This window comes from Homarus americanus, unplaced genomic scaffold, assembly GCF_018991925.1.
Source record: "Homarus americanus isolate GMGI-L3 unplaced genomic scaffold, GMGI_Hamer_2.0 scaffold6317, whole genome shotgun sequence".
NCBI classification, from domain to species: domain Eukaryota; kingdom Metazoa; phylum Arthropoda; class Malacostraca; order Decapoda; family Nephropidae; genus Homarus; species Homarus americanus.
The window spans coordinates 21,237,529-21,258,030 of NW_024730668.1; the positions used below are offsets into that span (position 1 = coordinate 21,237,529).

The 20,502-nt window shown below is 36.9% G+C and overlaps 1 protein-coding gene across 3 annotated transcripts in view; it reads left to right on the forward strand.

The window, feature by feature from the left end:
* The window catches only part of LOC121867314 (ATPase family AAA domain-containing protein 2-like), a 78,237-nt gene that overhangs the window by 47,731 nt on the left and 10,004 nt on the right, over positions 1 to 20,502 (forward strand). For all 3 annotated transcript variants that reach the window (XM_042367220.1, XM_042367221.1, XM_042367222.1), the window contains 9 exons: positions 2,123 to 2,371; positions 5,223 to 5,435; positions 5,588 to 5,950; positions 12,299 to 12,484; positions 13,989 to 14,108; positions 15,907 to 16,076; positions 16,993 to 17,189; positions 17,873 to 18,051; positions 19,992 to 20,073. In XM_042367220.1, coding sequence (XP_042223154.1) covers positions 2,123 to 2,371; positions 5,223 to 5,435; positions 5,588 to 5,950; positions 12,299 to 12,484; positions 13,989 to 14,108; positions 15,907 to 16,076; positions 16,993 to 17,189; positions 17,873 to 18,051; positions 19,992 to 20,073 — 1,759 coding nt within the window. The remainder of the gene's footprint in view (positions 1 to 2,122; positions 2,372 to 5,222; positions 5,436 to 5,587; positions 5,951 to 12,298; positions 12,485 to 13,988; positions 14,109 to 15,906; positions 16,077 to 16,992; positions 17,190 to 17,872; positions 18,052 to 19,991; positions 20,074 to 20,502) is intronic.

A 20,502-nucleotide genomic window follows, 5' to 3' on the forward strand; every position in this document is an offset into this window, starting at 1 on the left:
TCCACAGACCTCTCACCCTTTTCGTATCGTCTTAGCACATCTACTTTCTCGGCTAAGCTTATTCACATTTTTTTTACTTTTGAACTAGCTCACTTGCTCTCTTGCTCATGTTGAATAGGGATGCAAAAACGCCGTAAGAAACCAGAGAATGTTTTTCTCCTTTTCCTGTTCAGATCTGTAAAAACAAGACTCGCCAAGCTGCTACTGGCGTTACCACTCACAAGCCCGGCATCCTCCGTGTGCAAGGCGTTTTTTCTTCTTTTTTTAATGCATATTGGGATTTAGTTATTATTTATATGAAAATGAAATTTTACATTATTTTTATTTCTATTTTCATCGTAAATATGAAGAAAATTATGGTGTAAACTGAATTGGGTCCTAAATTAACCAGGGTCTTAAATATGAATCGTCGTCAGTAGAACCGTCGTTACCAGAGACTTTCCTGTATATAATATTTTTTTCACTTTCCAACCTTTTCATTAATGTTGGATGGCCAGGAACAAATGCAATACAGTACAGTATATACCTGTACATACATATTTTCCATCATTCATTTTCATTCTTTTAATACAGTCATGCCTCACTTAACGTCCCTAGTTACGTTCTTGGAAACGTGACGTTAACCGAATTGGACGTTGTCCGAACATCACATTGTGAACTTTGTATTTATACTTACGTATATGTGGAATATTGCAGTGTACTTGTACTGTACAATATTGACTAAATTCACTAGATGATGTACACAACTAATGAAACACAGAGGTTAAGAAGGCTAATAAAATAACATAATGTCTACATTAGTTAATATATTGTAGTAAAAAAATACAGGTATAATTTACGTACAGTAAAGCATGTACAGTACTGTATAGTAAAGTAAAATTAAACAGTACTCTGTTCACTGATTGAGAGGTAGATGCAGTATCGTATCCTTAAATCTGATGGACTTTTCTTATTTCTATATACGTACTGTATACAGTAAATTAAAATTAAGATTTACATTTTAAAATTATTTGGATGCTGATGATGCTGCGGCGCTGCCGACGAGGCAAAACCAAGCATACACTGTTATACAGTTTGTAAACTTTTTATTTCGTAAGTAAGGAAATCAAATTAAAAGTACTGTACTGTACACTACAATAGCCAAAAAACATAAACGAGTAACATAGGCATTTCTTATATCTATCAAAAATATTATGGATATACAGTATACAGTAGATACTGTACTGTATCATCATATGCCTGGCAGCACAATCTATTTTGTTTAAGAACACGTGATGCATGCGTGAGCGCACCCACTCTAAGGCCATTTACGTCTGCTACGTCCCGTTGTCTGAACGGATTTTTTTTATCCCTATTATTTTCTTATTATTTTTATGGGCCACGGACGTATATGCAATGTGACGTTCGGACGGACGTAAAGCGACGCATGACTGTATTAATGTTGTAAAATAAATGTGTTATGCTATGGAACTCTTCTTCCACAACAAAGCCACAAATATGGTTTACTCTTATTATTTCAGCAGCAAATTTCTCCCCCAAAGTCAGTTGACATAATTATCACCACCACATTCTCTGCCACCATTATTTCATGGGCATTTTTTTTATATTTGCATGGGTTAATTGTGACTACCTGATGGCAGATCTCCAAGCTGTTTGGTCTCTTGCAGCCTCTCTTATCTGGTTCTTATCTCGGAGATAATTTCTCACACCCCTCCCATGTCATTCTTGGCTTACCTCTAACTCTCCTCCTTTCCACATTTAAACTCAATCATTTCTTAACCCACTTGGTTTCCTTCAATCTTTCCACAAGCCTGAATCATAAAAGCCCACCTCCTCACAAAACCACCAATAGTCTCAATATTCAGCCACCTTCATAGCTCTGAGTAGGGTTTCCTATCTCTCGACATCACATTTTATGTGATGTGTAACAACCATACAACATCATAAATATCATGCTGGTTGCATACAACTTTCCTTTCAAGTGAAGAGAAGGTCCTCTTGCCATTGTTAAAGGCAACGCAAAATAGTGTTTTTAATTTCATTGTCATTATATTTTATTTTTGGTGTTTTGTGTAAGTATGGGTTTATAGGTTTATTATAATGCTTGGGCTCCATTTTTCAGGCTTATCAGCTGCGTCCATCCATAATCTTCTTCGATGAAATTGATGGACTTGCTCCAGTTCGTTCATCTAGACAGGATCAGATCCACTCCAGTATAGTGTCTACGCTTCTAGCTCTTATGGATGGACTAGATTCCCGTGGAGAAGTTGTTGTAATAGGAGCAACAAACAGAATTGATGCCATTGATCCTGCTCTTCGTAGGCCGGGCCGCTTTGATCGAGAATTCAGTTTTCCTCTTCCATCAATGAAGGTATGTAACTTAAGACACAAAAGGATTTTGATACAGTCATATAATGAACAAAGCTAAGAAAATTTAGGTTGCTTAGGTAAAGTTTATTAATTCTGAGAATTATGGAGTGAATGAGGTTTACTTTGCAATATGAGGTCTGAAAATTAAGTTTGCGAACTCATACTACAGGTGCCGGTACATACCTTACTGAGTATCTGCGCTGTGGTCCCCTTCAAAGTACAGTACAGGTATTCCCCTTGCGATGCTATACACGAAAGCCAGTATTTCTTACACCCCTGGAAACATTTCTGGAATTCACTTTCTGGAATAGCTTTTATAGCTGCCATCGGGCTAATTTGAATGCCATCCACGTCTTGAAAATGCATCCCTTTGATGTGTTTCTTCAGTGAAGGAAATAGAAAAAAGTCACGCGGGGCCAGATCAGGTGAGTGGGGGGGGGGGGTTCCTGCAAGGTAATTTGTTTCTCGGCCAAAAACTCCCGCACAACCAATGCCGTGTGCGCTGGGGCATTATCATGATGCAAAATCCACTTAGTTTCCAGCAAATAGTTCAAGGTGTTTTTGTCTAACCTTTTCTCTGAGTCTCTTAAGCACGGTGAGATAGTAAAACTGGTTCACTCCCTGCCCTGGCGGGAACAAATTCTTTGTGAACTACACCCTTAGAATTGGAAGAAGTGATTATCATTGTGTTCACTTTCTACTTTGACTTGCTACACTTTTTGGGGGCGGCAAGTTTGCTGTCTTCCAGTGAGCGCTCTGGCGTTTCGTTTCAGGGTCGTATTGGTGGACCCATGACTCATCACCAGTAATGACTCGGTGAAGCAGGTCATCTCCAGCTTCTCTTTCCAAAAGGTCTGAGCAAATTTCATCTCTTCCTTGTTTTTGTTCGTCACTGAGATTTTTCCGCACCATTTCCGCACAGATTTTCCTCATCTTCAAATCCTCTGTCAAAACCTTTTCCAACTGTTTCCCTGTCAGTTGCCTCTCAGTTCGCACAATTTTTTCAACGTTTTCCTCTGTCCTGCTCGTTGTTGGTCGTCCTCTGTCATTGTCTGTCACATCTTCTTTTCCCTCAGAAAATCGCTTAATCCATTCGTAAACTGATGTTTTCTTAAGTGCATTATCCCCATAAACTTGGGTTATCATGTCTCAAATTTCAGGCCCAGTTTTCACCAGTTTCACAAGAAACTTGATGTTCATTCTTTGCTTTAAAACAATACAGGTATCTGTCATTATTGCGACAAAACCAGAAAACACTCTTAATACAATAGCTGCCACTGCACAAGTTTGATTCACTTGAGATCGACGACACAACTGGAGTAGTAAGAGAAAGGATCAAGGTCACACACACACAATACTCACAGTCATTATAGTGCTGCTGCCTGTTGAGCCATGATGTGAGTTTGCGAACTTAATTGTCAGACCTCGTATTTCGTTGGAGATTGTGTACTATATAATGAATGAAAGTGGAAAACTGATTAGATATTAGAATTTCATCAACAAAATGATTAAAAAAGAAATGTCTGGGAGCATTTAAGGGATGTGGAAATTGTCAGGTACTATGTTTAACACTACAGGGGGTCCCCAGGTTACGAATGGGTTCCGTTCCTGAGGATGTTCTCAAGTCAAAACACATGCTATGTGCATACCATACTTACAGAACAATGTTTAAAATCCCACTATATCATAGCCTAAGTCCTTATATCTATCTAAAATCACTAAATTTAAGAGAAAAGAAGAAATAAATGACAAAATATGGTAAATGAAAGTAAAAAAATAAGTCATCAGGTGTAATCGCCAATTAAGACGATTGTGGACTTGTAGTATGAGACCCGTCACGATGGACACGAACAATATAATTTGGTCATAACCTGTTAATACAAATTACATATCAGTGAATCAATTCCTTAACGCATGATGTAAAGGCTTAACGTAATTATTGTAGACACAATAATCATAGCAGGACACAGTAACAGAACAGCATTGAGCTATTCATTTACTTTTACATCTATAATCTTGCCTAAGGCTTATATTAAAGAATGTACAATTATAAGATAAATAATTCTCGTATACGCTGATTATTTGATACACCAAATTCACTCTTACGTGTTACGGGTCTAATGCCAGCAGAGGGTGGAGATGTTGACAGTATGGCTGTAAGGGGGTGGTCTGAGAGTACATAGAAGGCCAGACAGTCACTGCCACCTGCAGAACTGTCTACTCAGCAGAAACCAGGACTGCTCAGCTGTAAACATCCCTTCAGCTCGCTCCACTCCCCCTCTCCTACATCTTCACTCATCTCAAAACTAAACTGTTTCTAACATTTTATTAACACTGTCCCCGAGGTTCCCTGCAGGCGGTGATATCAGGCAAATAGAATAGTATAAATTTAAAGTTTAACCTTGTTCGTATTGGCTGGCATTCGTAAGTTGGGGGGCTTCCTGTACTAGAGTTAAGGACATGTTTATTATAATAGACATGTAGGTCTTGATGCTTGTGTATTTACCTTAATTTTACTAAAAGTGCCTTTAAGTTGTTATATAGATAAATTGATAACTTCTCATGTGACCAGGTTCAAGTATGCTCTGATACTATTGGTAATAGAAATGCATTAAATGTAAACAGTTAGTAGTAGTAGTAGTAGTAGTAGTAGTACTACGGTGATTCTTCAACTGACATAAGGTTATGGGGAATAAAGATGGTCGCCCAAGAACTTATTTCACTTCAGACTTCCTTTTCATCCCTGCACATTTCTATTACAGCAACAGTATATATGCAGTGTATTGATGCTGACCAAATAAATTGTTGGCATGAATACCTTAATGTCTTAAAAAGTTCCTTTCTCGTGACAGGCACGTCTACAAATTTTAACGATTCACACCAAGAGTTGGGACCCACTTCCAAGTAAACGAGTTTTACAGTACTTAGCAGAGCAGACTGTTGGCTATTGTGGTGCTGATTTAAAGTCACTCTGTGCTGAATCAGCTTTAATAGCTCTCAAAAGTAAATATCCACAGATCTACTCATCCAAACAGAAACTTCTAATTGATGTGTCTACAATAAATGTAAGTATGGTGTAAAAAAGTTGTTCTTAGTTTGTAGGTAAATCGTGTATACTGCACATGAAATTACTAAATCTTAATACAGTATATCCAAGTTTACTTCATATAGATGAAACACTTACAGCTTATTATATTTTATAATGTTTTGGCAACAGATAAAATTGTGTCACTTTCGAGTGGCAATGAAGAAGTTAGTTGCATCAGGACAGAGGTCAGCTGCCAGTGTTGGTCGACGTCTCAGCCCTATTGTACAACCTTTACTCCAGTCCTCACTCAATAGAGCTCTAAGATTACTGGCAGAAAGCTTTCCTCAAGCCTTTTCAAAATTTCCATCAAACATGAAGAGAAATACTACACACAGACCAAGATTACTACTGACTGGGTTGAGAACTCAAGGTCAGAGCACTCATCTAGCACCAGCAATTATTCATTCGCTTGAAAGGGTCCCTACTCATAAATTGGATCTTGCGGCATTATATTCTGTATCAGCACGAGCACCCGAAGAAGCATGTGCACAGGTAAGTCTTAAATGAGTTATACAAAAAGTTTATCCTAATGAAGTGTTTGTGTTTGCTTTCGTGAAGAGGTGTTGTGTTTTTAGATTTGGTAGTTATCAGAATGCATAATGTTAATTGCACAATTAGGAGAATATAATGAATGATAAGGTTGAAATAGAATTTTTTTTTTTTTTTTTTTTTTTAACTACACCTGGATTGAATGACCTGAGTCCAGTCAGTACTTTCATGAACCGGATTCCTAGGACCCCTGACAGGTAATTCACAATATACCTGTAGTAAATTTCCCAACACAACCTTTGTCCCATAAAAGTGTCTATGCAGTGATATCCCCATTAGCCGGAATAATTGGTGTCGAGCTCTTCCGGGAATGAGAGATTTCCGGGTATTGAGACGAGTTTCTCATCCCTGGAATTTTTTCGAGTACTGGGGTAAGTTTTCTGAGAGTCTAACCTACGCATCTCGCATGGGCAGATACTATCGCACATTCCCGGAATGTTTCTGGATGCCAAGGAAAGTTTTTTGAGAGACTAAACAGCGCATTTTGCACGGACAGACACAGAGCTGTATTTATTTATGCAAAAACCACTGTATTGTACATGTACAATTTAATGTAAATGAACAAATTATACTACAGTATATACGGTATACTGTACTCAACAGCAGATACTGTTGTCATGAGGTTGTCATGCAGACAGGCCAAATGATGCTAGGATGTAGGATGTTACAGGATGGCCTGCCTTTGTCTTGTACCATCTACTGTAGCAAGTGTTGCTAACTGTCACTCTCCTCTCCCTCCATGAAGGAGGGATTGTACACGCACTGTGTACTGTACATACACCTCAACACACTAGCCTACAATAGGCATACACTGTCCACTGCTATGTACAGTACAATACTTTCACACTGAATGTACAGTACAGATAACTGTAATCACTTTATTACATCTTAACACTTCTTTAACACTGTATACTTGGCTGATTGTGTCCTGGTACTGTAATGTACAGTACTGTACAAAATAATTGTATGCAAAAACAGCAGCAAGCGAGGGAACAATGCCCAGAATGGAGAGAGTTTTTCCGGAAGGTTCAAAATTCATTCTTGCTATTGGAGAGTTCTTGGGACTGGAGATTCTGGCTAATGGGGAGATTACTGTCTTTTCGCTCAAACCTTGCAACTGAGGCCTAAGGTCATTTTATAGCGAGGCAGCTGATTGGCTGGTAGATGGACACAGAAGGTCACTACATTTTTAATTTTTTTAATTTTTTATTTATTTTATTTATTTTATTTATTTATTTATTTATTTTATACTACAGGCAATAGCCCACCCGGCACAGGTCATCAACCCACAACGGGGCCTGGGGGCGAAAAAATGAGAGTAAAAAGAAATAAAAAATAGAAAAGAAAAAGATTATATTAACATACACCACGAAGATACCGGAAAACCAGCTTTTTGAAGTGAGACAGATTGTATGAGTATGGATACACAGAAGAAGGATGTACTGTAACGGGTTGTTCTTGTGTGACCGACATTCACAGAGAAATGGTCAGAGAAGAATTTTTGCAAGAATCGCCAGTTTGCCCTCTGATAGTGCCATAGTTGGCATTTAGAAGGGGGTGGGGAAATGGTCGTGCCCTGTTTGAGTTAATAGAAATAAAAATGTGATCAGAAGATTCTAAGGGGCAGAAATTGAGTATGAATAGTGTGAGGGGTTAGAGGTAAAACAAAGATCAAGAATGTTAGTAAGTTGATCCGTGTCGATCAGGAACACGTGTAGGTTGTTTAATTATTTGTTCCAGATCATTAAGTAAGGAAAAAGAGTGCCTCAGTTTCACCTGGGTCATCCCTTGCAGAGCCAAGCCACTCTCTGTGATGTACATTGAAGTCCCCTAGGCAGAGGATCTCAGTGTTGGGGTGTGTGGATAGCAACGACTCATGGCAAGAAGTGAGATAGTTAAAGAGTTGGTAGAGTTGGGAGAACAGTATAGAAAAAAAAATAGTCATAGTTGGTAGAGATATTTTGAACCAGATGACATCATGAAGAGAAGAATCAAGATCCGTGACTCAAGCTATAGGTGAACGTGTGTTGCAGTAGGTGCATACACCTCCTTAGAATGGAAAGAGGTATAAAGGTTGTAGTTGGAAACTTGAAAAGGTTTGGGTGAATCTGCTTTGGTCAGTAACGTTCAAATAGTAGTTAAGAGTTCGGGGAAGAGGTTAAAAGATGGTGCTCCACAGAAGGAAAGTTGGATCTCAGGCCGCGAATGTTGGAAAAATGAAGTGTGAAAAAGGCCGATTCTCCAGCAACCGTGGTGACGTCAGTTGAGGCCCCAGTATTTGATGATGATCAGGTCGTCCCTGGGGTCCACAACCTTCCCGACCAGTGGGACCCATCCGAGAAGGCCTCGCTTTAATATTATTGTCAACTGATATCATAGGAGAATAAAAAAATAGAACAGATCAAAAGTGAGAAAGGTTATACTGTATATGTTTTGTTGTCAATAGTAAGAGAGGCAATTGAGACCCAGCAATTGTGTGAAAATGAGGCAGAAAGACAAATCAGCAACCTGGGGCTTGGTCACAATTTTTGAGATGCCATATGGCAGCAGGGTTTACCATTAGACAGCACATTATGCTTCCAATATCTTCCCAGGCGGTAGTACCACCCTGTTTGGAAGCTGCCTACTACCTACTACCTGGCATATTTATATTATGATATTTTAAGTGATAATAACTATTCTGTCTTGATCCCTGATAATTTCTGCGCTTGAAGCAAAAGTTAGCTTGTGAGATATTCTGTTAACATAAATATTTTGAAGAGAACACGAACATCAAGAACAAATCCCGAGACGTAAATTCCTCGTCGCTGCATGACATCACTGAGTGCAGTGGAGGATGTTGAAACTTTCACTGATTTTCACAAGCTAATTTTTGCTTCGCTAAGTGCGATAATTATCTAAGATCAACATACCAGAGTATAAATACAGTACTAAAGTACTAGTGCCCTTTCCCACATCTATTTGCCAGCTAATCAGCTGCCTTGTTACAAACTGACCCAAGGGCTCGGTAGTAAGGTTCAAGTGAACAGTCTATAGGAGGTGTCATTTGGCATTCAGAATAAAAGCCCAGAATTATTGCCTTTATACTTAATTTATCCAATCTGAGAGTCTTTCCCAGGTTTATTTTGAAGCCCAGTACTGTTCTGTTTCCACAGCTTGAGCTGGTAGACTGTTCCATACATCTACCACACTGCATGAAGAAGTACATCCTTAAATTTATTCTGCATGACATGTTGGCAAGCGTGAAACTGTGATTCCTTGTGTTTGGGCATTTTGCATCTCAAAAAATAAAAAAAAAGAATAAATAAATCTAGATGTATGTCTTCCATATTCCTTCTAAGATTATGAATATGTTTCTGAGGTCTGCCTTCTTTTGATACCATATGTCTGAAGAGTTGTCACTCCAAAGGCCATCAGTCTTACTTGAATAATTGAGATGATTCAGTTCAGGAATAATCCTAGTGACACTGCATTGCACCTTTTCTATTGATACATCGTTTTGAAGGTATGCTTTCCATCAGTCGTCAAGGTGTGGAATGTATGAGAGACTGATAAAATTGATGGATCTTCTATCTTTATATTTGACAGTACAACTTATGATTCCTAGTGTTTGGTTGTTATTTGTCACTGGTGCCCCAGCTTTCGGTGCTGCTCTCGGTGATTGGCCTATCATGATGTCAAGGTCACCTTACTTAAACTGTATAAAGTTTCCAAGAAAGTCTTAAAGAGTAAATAAATTTTGGATTATTATGTCCCTAATGCAGAGTTTTATATTTTGCAATGTTAAAAATGTTGTATGGCAGTCTTTTGAGCATTATAAATTTGTTTGCAATTTTTTTTATTTTGTTTGTGATACCATCTTGACTTGCTACCTTCCTGTATATTTTCATGTTGATAATATGGCCCGATGTATTTTTATTTGCATCACTAATTTAGATCACAAGCAGGGTGAGACCAAGGATAGTGGGTATTAAAAAAATGTTACGGTGTTACTTCTGCCTCCCATTTTGAACTGTTTATGGCTTTAATGGAAGGGTCCTAGGATATAGTTTCAGTGCCCTCTGATTGCACCAGCCCTAGATAATTTTAATCGCAGTTGGAATTTTCTGAATGATTCAATTATAATAATTTTTTGTGGAAGGGACCAGAGGATGGTCTTTCATGGTCAACTGTTGTCAGAGAGTAAAGGAAACAAGAATCATATGTTGGATGAGGTAGTGAATGTATGTGTAAAGGGGATTAACCCTTCATCTGCACTTTGTATTCCAAGAATTAGCATGTGATTCTCATACTGCTTAAGGAAGAAGTGAAAGATGCACTCCTTTCATGCTAAGGGCAGATGAGCTAATGACCCAATCAGAGGGGAATTGGATTTTAGGATGATATGTGAAGTTCACTTCTCCTGCACTGTTCTTAGAATGCCTTGTTGGCAGAAGGATTTCCTCTGGTCTAATATGCCTAAGAACCATCATTTTCTAGTTTTAAAGTACAGTAGTAGGACTTTAGGAAGGCATTTGTGGTGCCCTTTATGGAGGACTGGCTTGTGTGTATTTTAGAATGTTTTAGGGGATTATTTTTGTGTGATAGATTCTTGTTCCATAGTTTAGCTGTAAGAAGTATATCCAGGTTGGTGGTGTTTGGTGTTTTGGACACCAAGAGACCTTTTGGGTTAGTCTTATAATTATTTCCTATTAACACTGTTGCATTTGATATTTTGCATGCATCAAATCAAATCACATCTGCTCGTCATTTTAATGTGGTTTTCCACAAAAAATATACAATCTGTATTCCACTTATACTCCTCAAATTATATGAAGATTATCATAATTTGTCTTCAGTATACTTTTACACAACTCATGAATCTTTATATATAAGCACATTGTCTGTTTGTATGTGTGGAAGTTTGCTATGCATGGCTACACTTTTGAAGATAGAGAGCTGAATTTTGGCTTGGAGATGTGCATACACCCCAGAACTGATATGAATCTGGAATTTTGAGGATTAGTCACCATTGATTGGTCCCCCACCCCCAAAGAATGAACACCCTCATTAAAAAACACATTTATTTTTCTGTTTCATTGCTATGCATAGCCAAAGATCATTGTTTGTAGTTAATTTCTATCCAGTTTTTTCATTATGCTTTTACTTAATTTATGAATTTTGAATAAATTATGTGTATAAAAAATAAATGAGGAAATATGAGGGTAATATAGAATTTGTGAGATGGGGACTCGGGCATGCATGGTCAACTAGTGTAAGTGGCTTTTGCAGTTAGCTTGGTGTAAAGCTGACAGACTGGTAGGATGCAAAGTGTCAATTGTTAGATTGTAAATATATTTATTAAGGCATTGGATAGTAAGGCTTGATCTTGGGCTCATGCCATCTTGGGGGATCTGTTGACCAGTTAGAGGAGGTTTTGTAATCCAGGCCATGGAATTCTTTAGGAACAGGGTTTAATTTATGTTGGAAATCCTAGATGTCATCCTGCCTCCAGGATTTTCTCCTAATAACCTGGTTTGACAAGAGTCCCTTTTCAATTTTTTTCTTTGACTAAGGGTAAATGGATAGGTTAGTAGACCACATTGTCTTAATAAGAAAAGTGTTGTCAAGATGCCAATCATATCTGGAATTTCTTTTGGAATGGCAATACATGTACCTACTTAAGTACCTTTGGGAGTAGGGTGTGGCCTAGGTCATTGGGCCAGTTTGGTTTCTCACTCATTTCTTTGGGGGCATAGAGTCTAAAATTTCTTGGGTAGGAACATTCCTGGGAAGGAAAGAAGACAATGAAACACAGTACCGTAGTTAAATCTTAAAAGGAATAAGTGAACTTAAGGAAATCCAATGGCAAATAGAAGTTCTGCCCCTTTATTGATTTCAATGCACTATTTCTATGAAACGTTTGTTTTCAGCTCTGGGTCACAATTTGGGGAGGTGGTAATACATAAGTCTATGCAGTATTGCAGAATTTTAGCATATAATGTTTGAGGTGAATTTATATTACTGAATGTAATGCCACTATTGTCTGGTTCTTGATAGTGGACCTTTGATAAAAAATAATTAACAGGCAATACTTAATAAGTTGGTTTGAAGCATTTCCATAATTATGTTAGGGTGATGAATCTTGTGGTTTTGCTATCCTTGGCGATGATTATTTTAATCATGAATTTCCAGTTACATGGGTATACCTTAGCCCACTCCTTAGAAAGACACTTTTGCACAGTAAAAGTGTGTTCCAAGTCTTTCATGTACTGTATCAGATGGCATTTATGAATGTATTTTTTTTTACAGATGTTTCATGAGGCACGCCGTAGTCTGCCGAGCATCATTTATGTCCCACACATCGAACAGTGGTGGGGAACAACTTCAGAAACCTTACGTGCAACTTTCATGTCTCTTCTGCTTGATATGGATCCTTCATCTCCATTGTTGTTGTTAGCTACATCAGATGTGCCATATGATGAACTGGATAGTGATGTAAGTACAGCGTTAATGAGAATGGTGCATTTTGTATTTTCTTGGCTACATCCATATGTTTACAGTAATGCAAAATTTTTGTAATTGATAAAATATTTTCCCTAATGTTTCTTATGTTGTAGTTTCATTCATTCACCCTAAAATGCTTTGACATTTAACATTCTCAGAAACCACCCTCGTATCATTCATGCATAATACTTTCTAGGTGTTCTTTTAGTGCTCTGTTGCAAATGATCTTAATATTATCTCCAAGCTTCCTTGATTTCCTCTTTATCAGTAATCACATTTTCAGAGTCATTTTTCATACACTTTTCACCAGCTAGGTCCCTGTATCTACCCACTACCTGTATTCTTATTGCTATTCTGTATACCTCACCTCCAGCATCTGCATTATTCAGCTTACTGTATATGCAAAGGTATCCTGTTCACTACTCTTAACCATGTAAACCTCTCTTCTGGCCCCATCTGGACTTCCAGGTACTCCTTCTTGTCACCACTCATCTGTCCACCTCATCATTCCACCATGTTATTTCATGGTATTTCCAAGCTGCACTAACAATGGGAACATACCAAAAAGATGTCTCAAATTTTACAGTTGAACTGTATGCTATCCTAAAACCATTGAAAAATTACTTGTTTCTGATTCTGAAAAATCTGCAATTTCAGATTCTTAAATCATGTTGAAAACAATATCAAACTTCTTGGCTTTTCATCCCATTGCCTTGATTACCCAAGCATCATATCTGCTGGCTTTATTGTTTGTCAGAATCCTCTGGCATGATGTACATTTTGGTCTTATTGTACAGTACTTTATTTAGATATTACTGTACATAACAATACAGTTGAAGATTATATTACACTTACCTAATTAACTTTAGATTACTTTTTGTGCATTAATTAATAACATACTTATGTTATACAATTATTATAGTAATCATTTTATTAGTTATAATACAAATGTTTCCCATGACAGTGCAATCACGTGTGTGTGAAAACGAGTTTATGAGTGCACTAGCCCAGCTGGCCACTCAACCAATGACAAAACATGACCACTCCCACTCCATGAAGGTTAATGCTAGCTGGTTTACTAGTAATTTTGCTCGTTATCTCGAATAGAATTTCTTTGAATTTACCTATTTTAACACACAAGCTCCTTAAACCAGATTTTCATTCACCATTTACTCATTCAGTGTAACTTTAGTATATATTCATCACAATAAACAGTCTCTTAAGAGTCATTAACTGATACGGTTGGAAATAAAACAACCGATCAAGTTAGAATTTTAGGTGACCTTATCAGTCAGTCATTGACAACTCTGTACAGTATAAGATGATACAGTATTAATATTACAGTAGTCATGCCTGATTAAACACTGCCTCTGAAGAATTCTGCTGATGTGAGGTAAAATTATATTGGCCAGGAACATCCAAAAATATTTTATGATATTGTAATATTGTGTTACATTTTGATTGATTAGATGAAATATTGTTCTTAAATCTCCAGGTACAGATGCTATTTAGTGTCTATCGTGAAGAAATGATGACAGTATCCAACCCTTTAGAAGCCGAGAGGAGACAGTTTTTTAAAACCATATTTTACACGGATATGCTTGCAAAGCAAAAGGTAATTCCTCATGGTAAAGGTTATTGTCTTAAGTTTATCTTATTATAATTTTCAGCAATATTATGTAGTTTTGGTCAGGGAAAATTATTGCAGGTCTACCACCGACTTTCCGGCACCCGTAGTTCCAAAGCCTTGTCGGATTATCCGTTTTGCTGGACCGACCGAGGTCAGGTAATAATAAATCATCAATATACCTCTGACCCACTAATGATACACCTCCCGTGTTTCTAAAACACCATGGACTGCTATAAACATAAATTAAACAAATGTTAAATGTAAATTAAATGTGAAAAAAAAACATAATTTTGAGCAACATTACTGTACACACTTTGTACTCAATGTACTACACTAGACTAAAATTTCTATCTCTTGTGCAAACTATGTGATGTTTATACTCAAATTAACCACGATCTTACAAGAATTCCAGCAAAGTAATTTTTATTCTGCTCGGTCTAGTCAGCTACATTGATATGATAAAAACTTTTAGCCTAAAACGACCTTCACCCTGGCTGGGAGTGGGGGGGGGGGGGGGTAAGTACCCTCTCATAATTTTGTTCAGACTAAAGGAGGTGCTGGACCATCAGTTCCCGGACAATCGGTGGTGTACCTGTATAGTGTTCCTTTATTTAGGCATTGTCCAGAGTAAGCTTTTCAAGGTGTATGCTGAGAAGATACAGGGAACGGGAAGCAGTGTTTTTTTTATGTAGTCACCCAAAAACTCTCTGTACTTGAGGGGTTGATGAATTTCAGAATGAACACTACAATTCCTGTTGTCTAGGTAGGGCTGTCAAGATCCTTCATCCAGTGTCATATTGTCTCAACACAATTTTGTATAAATGGTTTTTTGAATGACTACATATAGAGTGCTGTCATTCGTTATAAAAAATTTTTGCACTATGCCCCAGACTTCACCAAAGCTGAGGATGGTCAGAAGTTTCGTAAGTCATTGTAATATATATACAGTATATATATATATATATATATATATATATATATATATATATATATATATATAGATAGATAGATAGATAGATAGATAGATAGATAGATATTTTAGTAGGTTAATAGAAATTGGTTTGTGATCACTTCAATTGAATGAAAAAACAAATCCTGTTATAAATTACAAAGATTGATTTATTCAATCTACCATTTCAACTTTGGTTTTGTAGATGGGAAGTACTGTAGTTATGTTACTTCAATAATGGCCAGCTGCTCTTCACTAGGTGACTTGAATATAATTGTAACAAAACCTTTGCTTTAAACCCATGAAACCTGACATTAGTGGTTGGGCCTGGAAGTAAAAATTAGTTGTTGTGTATAAGTATGCAAGCCTTGGTAAGGGCAGTGAAGATTGTGGTGTGGTATTAAGAAGTAAGGTAATATTAGAAGAAATTGGAATGATGTGTTTCTTGGACTTATCAGTGGAATAAAATTTTTGGTGTTTGCAATATTTTGGAGAAAATAATCAGTTTATGTTGAGTACTTTTACTTTTCCCACATTCCAGAACTTGTCTTATGTCTTTGCACCCTTAAGAAAGATGTACTATATTTTATTACTGTAACTACTTGACAGAGAGATTGCAGTTGTTTGGTCAACCAAAAGGCAGCTTATTAAAACCTTCATGTGCTGAAGACATTTGAACAATGCTTCTGCCAGTTTTCATGGCACAAAGTAGTATGCTCTTTTGGTTATGGATTGAAATTTCTTGTTGTGGCTGTGCATGTCACTTTTTCATAATCTTTATTGCCATAATAATAGATGAGATATTTAATAATAACTTTTAAAATGACTCCATAGGTTCGTTCAAATAAAAAAACTTTGGAGGAGCTCCCAATAGCACCAGAGCCTGAGCACTGGAAGGTAAATTCTAAAGAAATGAAAAGGCTAGAAGAATTGGAGGAGGCTACACTCAGGGAATTAAGGATTTTCCTCCGTGAAATTTGTGCAAAGCTGGCCAGAAACAGAACGTAAGTTGGAAAGCTCAGCTGGATATCCACATGAACCATCCCCCCCCCCCCTTTTTTTTTGTGCACCAATATCTTTGTTGATTGGTTAATCCATCTATGTTTTCTCACTCCTCAACCCAATGCTACTATAGTTGGTTTAGGGTTTGGCAACAGAGAGTTAGCCATGGCTATGTTTTGTCTCCCAACTTGATATAATAAAAATTTATGGATGAGAAGCTGTAAGTAGCGATGGGGGAATTAGAGTTAATGAATAAGTGATATATCAAATACAATAATTGATGTGTAGATGATATCCTAATTGCAGGTAACGAGAAGGCATTACAAAAGCTGGTAGCCAGATTAATACGTAAAGGCAAAGAACTTGGGTTTAAGAGTTAATACTTTATTTAGACAAATGTAATACTGTACTTGTTTCCTAATTACAAGTAAATCCTAGTGCTTTTTTTTTATTGAGGGCTTACACAGGTTGAAAATTTTGTGTACTTTGGAAGAAATATCATTTGTAAAAAAATAAAAAAATAAAAAGCTAAAACATCTTCAAACACTGCACTTAATAATCCTAACCATCTATTAAACTTCATACTAATTTTAGTTTGAGGAAAGGAAAGTTTGAATACATGGTTTGGTCAATATTATTGTCCTGCAGTTATTTGCACATTATCTGGCAAGTATTCTATTGACTTAAAGCCAGACAGTTAAATCTCATATCCTTGTTCCTTCAATTAAGTAATGAAATATTCTTGAATGTAAAATGAATTTAACATGGAAGCATCAGGTTATCTGAAAAATTGATTTTATATTCTTATTGAGTCTTTTAATTAAATGCATTTTATTTTCCTCCATTAAATAGTATTGGGAGAGTCATCATATACTCTGAGTTGCAGTAGTTTATTTTATTTTTTTTTTATTTCCCTAGATTTTACATTTTCACAAAACCTGTGGATGAAGAAGAAGTCCCTGATTATCGTGATATTATCAAGGAGCCAATGGACCTGGAGACCATGATGACAAAAATCGACCAGCACGAATATGACTGTGCTCAGGAATTTCTTCGTGACATTGACCTCATCTGCAAAAATGCTCTCGAGTACAATCCAGATCGCAATCCTGAAGGTTGGTTAATTTAAGTTTTTGTATCACACCTGCTCTATTACTTACATACAGTCCATATAGTTGAGAGATGAAGAAAATATTTAAGGGAAAATAGTATTGGAGTAGGATAAGAACATTCTGGTGAAATGAGAAATTAGAAGGAAATAGGATGGGATGGTGAGTGTTTGTGATGGGAGAAGTAAAGTCAGTATGATTCAAAGTAAATACTGTACTGTACTAAAATTAAGGAAAGATATTTGGAGATGTGGATACATGAATAAATTTTGATGTGGAGTAACTGTGAATTAAGTCAATACAAAATAAGTAGATGTAATGGATGAAGTAAATTCAAGAAATTGTTAACATGATGGGGAATAATAGTGAAAATTAAGCGCAGTATAATTAAGGTAGCAAAGGAAGTAAAAATAAAAAAAAAATTATTACAGTACAGACTTTCCTCACTATACAAATTCCCACTACAAGTATTTTTTGCATATATGGAATTTATTAATCAGCATATTTTCACATTTAGTGATATTCTGTATTGATTAATTTGTTTTTATATCTTTTGTGCTGTATTTAGTTTAGGCTGTGTTAGATATCTGAAAATTGGCTCCCAGGAAAGCATACTCCAGTTATAACACCGTGTGTCTGGGGAAATCGCTCTGCTTTCATGTAGTATGTTTGTAAATCTCTTTTCCCAGATAAAATCATCCGCCACCGTGCCTGCACATTGCGTGATACAGCCTATGCATATATTAAGGCTGAAATGGACACTGACTTTGAAGATAAGTGTCGTGAAATCAGAGATAGACGCCAAGAGCGGTACAAGTCCACAACAAAACCCTCGGCTCCGGAATTCATCCACGTGGCTCAAGAAACAGTTAGTAATTATGAAATTTAAACTTTACTTATATAATACCAAATTTAATTTGAAGAGACCTTTAGAAAGGCAGACAATCCATACACTCCTGCCCTGATTTGACCACCCACCTTAACTATCTGTTGACTCAGTACAGTATCAATTTACTCAACAACCAAATTGATGTTATACTGCTCGGGCACCTACCAACCTTGTGACAAAGAATGTGGGTTTGCTTGGGGAATTTAAATCTATGACTAGTTGTTCTATGCTATCTCCTTATGATGTCACTGTTGTCTTTTCATGTACCGGTACCTCACTTTGTGCACCTTTTGTTCTTGCTGTCAACAAATTGTTGTCTTTGACATGTAAATGAAGCCATCGGTGATTTTTAATTTTTTTTATATACTGTACATATATCTTTGCACATATAACTTTGCTGTACATTAAGGTCCTGCTTAATGAGTAACAAGCAAGTGATTATTCAATTAACTCTTTAGGGACGACTCCCGCAACTGTTGTGTTGTAATAACTTTTCTCGCCCACATTTGAGCAATTAAACATGATTATATGAATCCCTAGCCAGCCTACCACATATGTGAATTTGCTTGAGGGGCACACTTTAACCCTTAGGCCCCGGGTGACGTTCCAGAACGTCTGACTAGCGCGCCTCGGGTGACGTTCCGGGACGCCTGCCTATTTTCCCGCCCTTTTTTATTATTATTATTACAGTAAACCCCCGCTTTATGCGGTTTCACTTTACGTGTTTCCATGTTTACGCGGTACCCTGCCGAAACCGGAATGCTCACTTTCTGCGGTGTGTGTACCCTTTTACGCGGAGAGCGGCGCGAGCAGGGTGCGCACAAGGTCGCCCAGTCATCAAAACATTACCGAGTTCTTCACCCGCCACCCACCACAGCCGGCCCAAGTCAGTGATAGTGATAATGATAGTGAGGATATGGACTTTGAGGGGTTTGAGAAAGAGGCCCTGCAAGCCTTTGTGGTGGATAGTGATACAATTGATACAAGTGATACAGGTGAGGGCCAATAATCTGCCCTCTGCCACGGAACCAACCCCCCATCCCCGTGTGCCCAGCTATCTTTTCTACTAATGTAAGTGTTAAAAAACCGAATATTATTGATATTTCTCTTAATTATTAATTGTGTGTGCATACCATCATAAAATTAAGAAGTTATTTTTACTACAATGTAGGTATTGTGTCTGAAAAAGTGGAGTTTGGGGGTCGGCCCGGTCTCTATTTCAATTAATCCCATATGTTATGTTGCTCACTTTACGCGTTTCTCACTTTACGAGGGTCGCCGTGGGTTCAATTGACCGCGTAAAGTGAGGGTTCACTGTATTATTATTATTATTATTATTATTTGGAAAATTGATTTTTTCTCGATTTATCCCCATGGGGGGGTTAAGGGCTAAATACTAAACAAAAACTGTAAGGGAGTGATTGTCGATGATCATTATTAAACCAAAGATGATTTTAGTTACCCCCTTCTCTCATGTCTTTATAATTTTCTACAGTCAATCAATGAGTACATGCTGTAAAAAGATCAAGCTCAGTAAGACTTTTTTTTATAAATAAGAAGAATGTTAAACTCAAAATTCTCTCATGTTAGAATAAAAGTTAATTATTTTGCAAATACCAAATATTCGTCATGCTGTTATATCCATTTGCATTTATCCTTTTTTTTATACCCTCTTGAAGTCATTGCCAGTTTCTTTATTTTTATTATTCTTTTATCATAATTTCTCCATAAATTCTTAAAAATAATTTGTGCTTTAAATTAATATACCTTTGTTATATATGTTCATAGAGAGATCAGAGCCATTATTCAATAATTTGAAAAGTAAAAGCAAACGGTATTTATAAAAATTTTTGGGGTAGTTTATTAGGCTTTCAAAAGGTCTTATTTTTATGGATAATTTTGTATTTAAATATTTGCAGAAAAGACAAGAGACACCAGTGAAGCAAATTAGAGGAGCTACAGTAACTCCACAAGCAACTAGTATACGACAAGAAACAATAGGTCAGTCTTCTCAGTTTTTCATCTGTAGTATCTGCTTTATACCCTTCAGCTGCCAAAGAATAAGTAGGGTAATCTCATAATCTTTGCCATGTGTGTGTGTTTGGTGCCTGTCTGGTGTCTTTTGCTTTAAAGTTTTTGTTAGCTTGATTCCACCATTAATAAGTACAGGCAAAGAGATTCATGCGCACATCCCTTTTCACCTCCTTCCAGTGTGAATGAACTGCTTGCAGAATATTAGAAACTACATTGGAAAGTGATTGAAGTTTACAGTATTGTATAGAACCTTTATCAGAAGTTTCATATTAAATCACTTAAAAATGTATATATATTATACAGATTAGAATGTGTATGCAGCATTATGGATGTGCTTAGGAGTTTGTTGAAAAAAGAGATGATTAGAATTTTGTAATTTTTCAGGTCCTGTTGTAT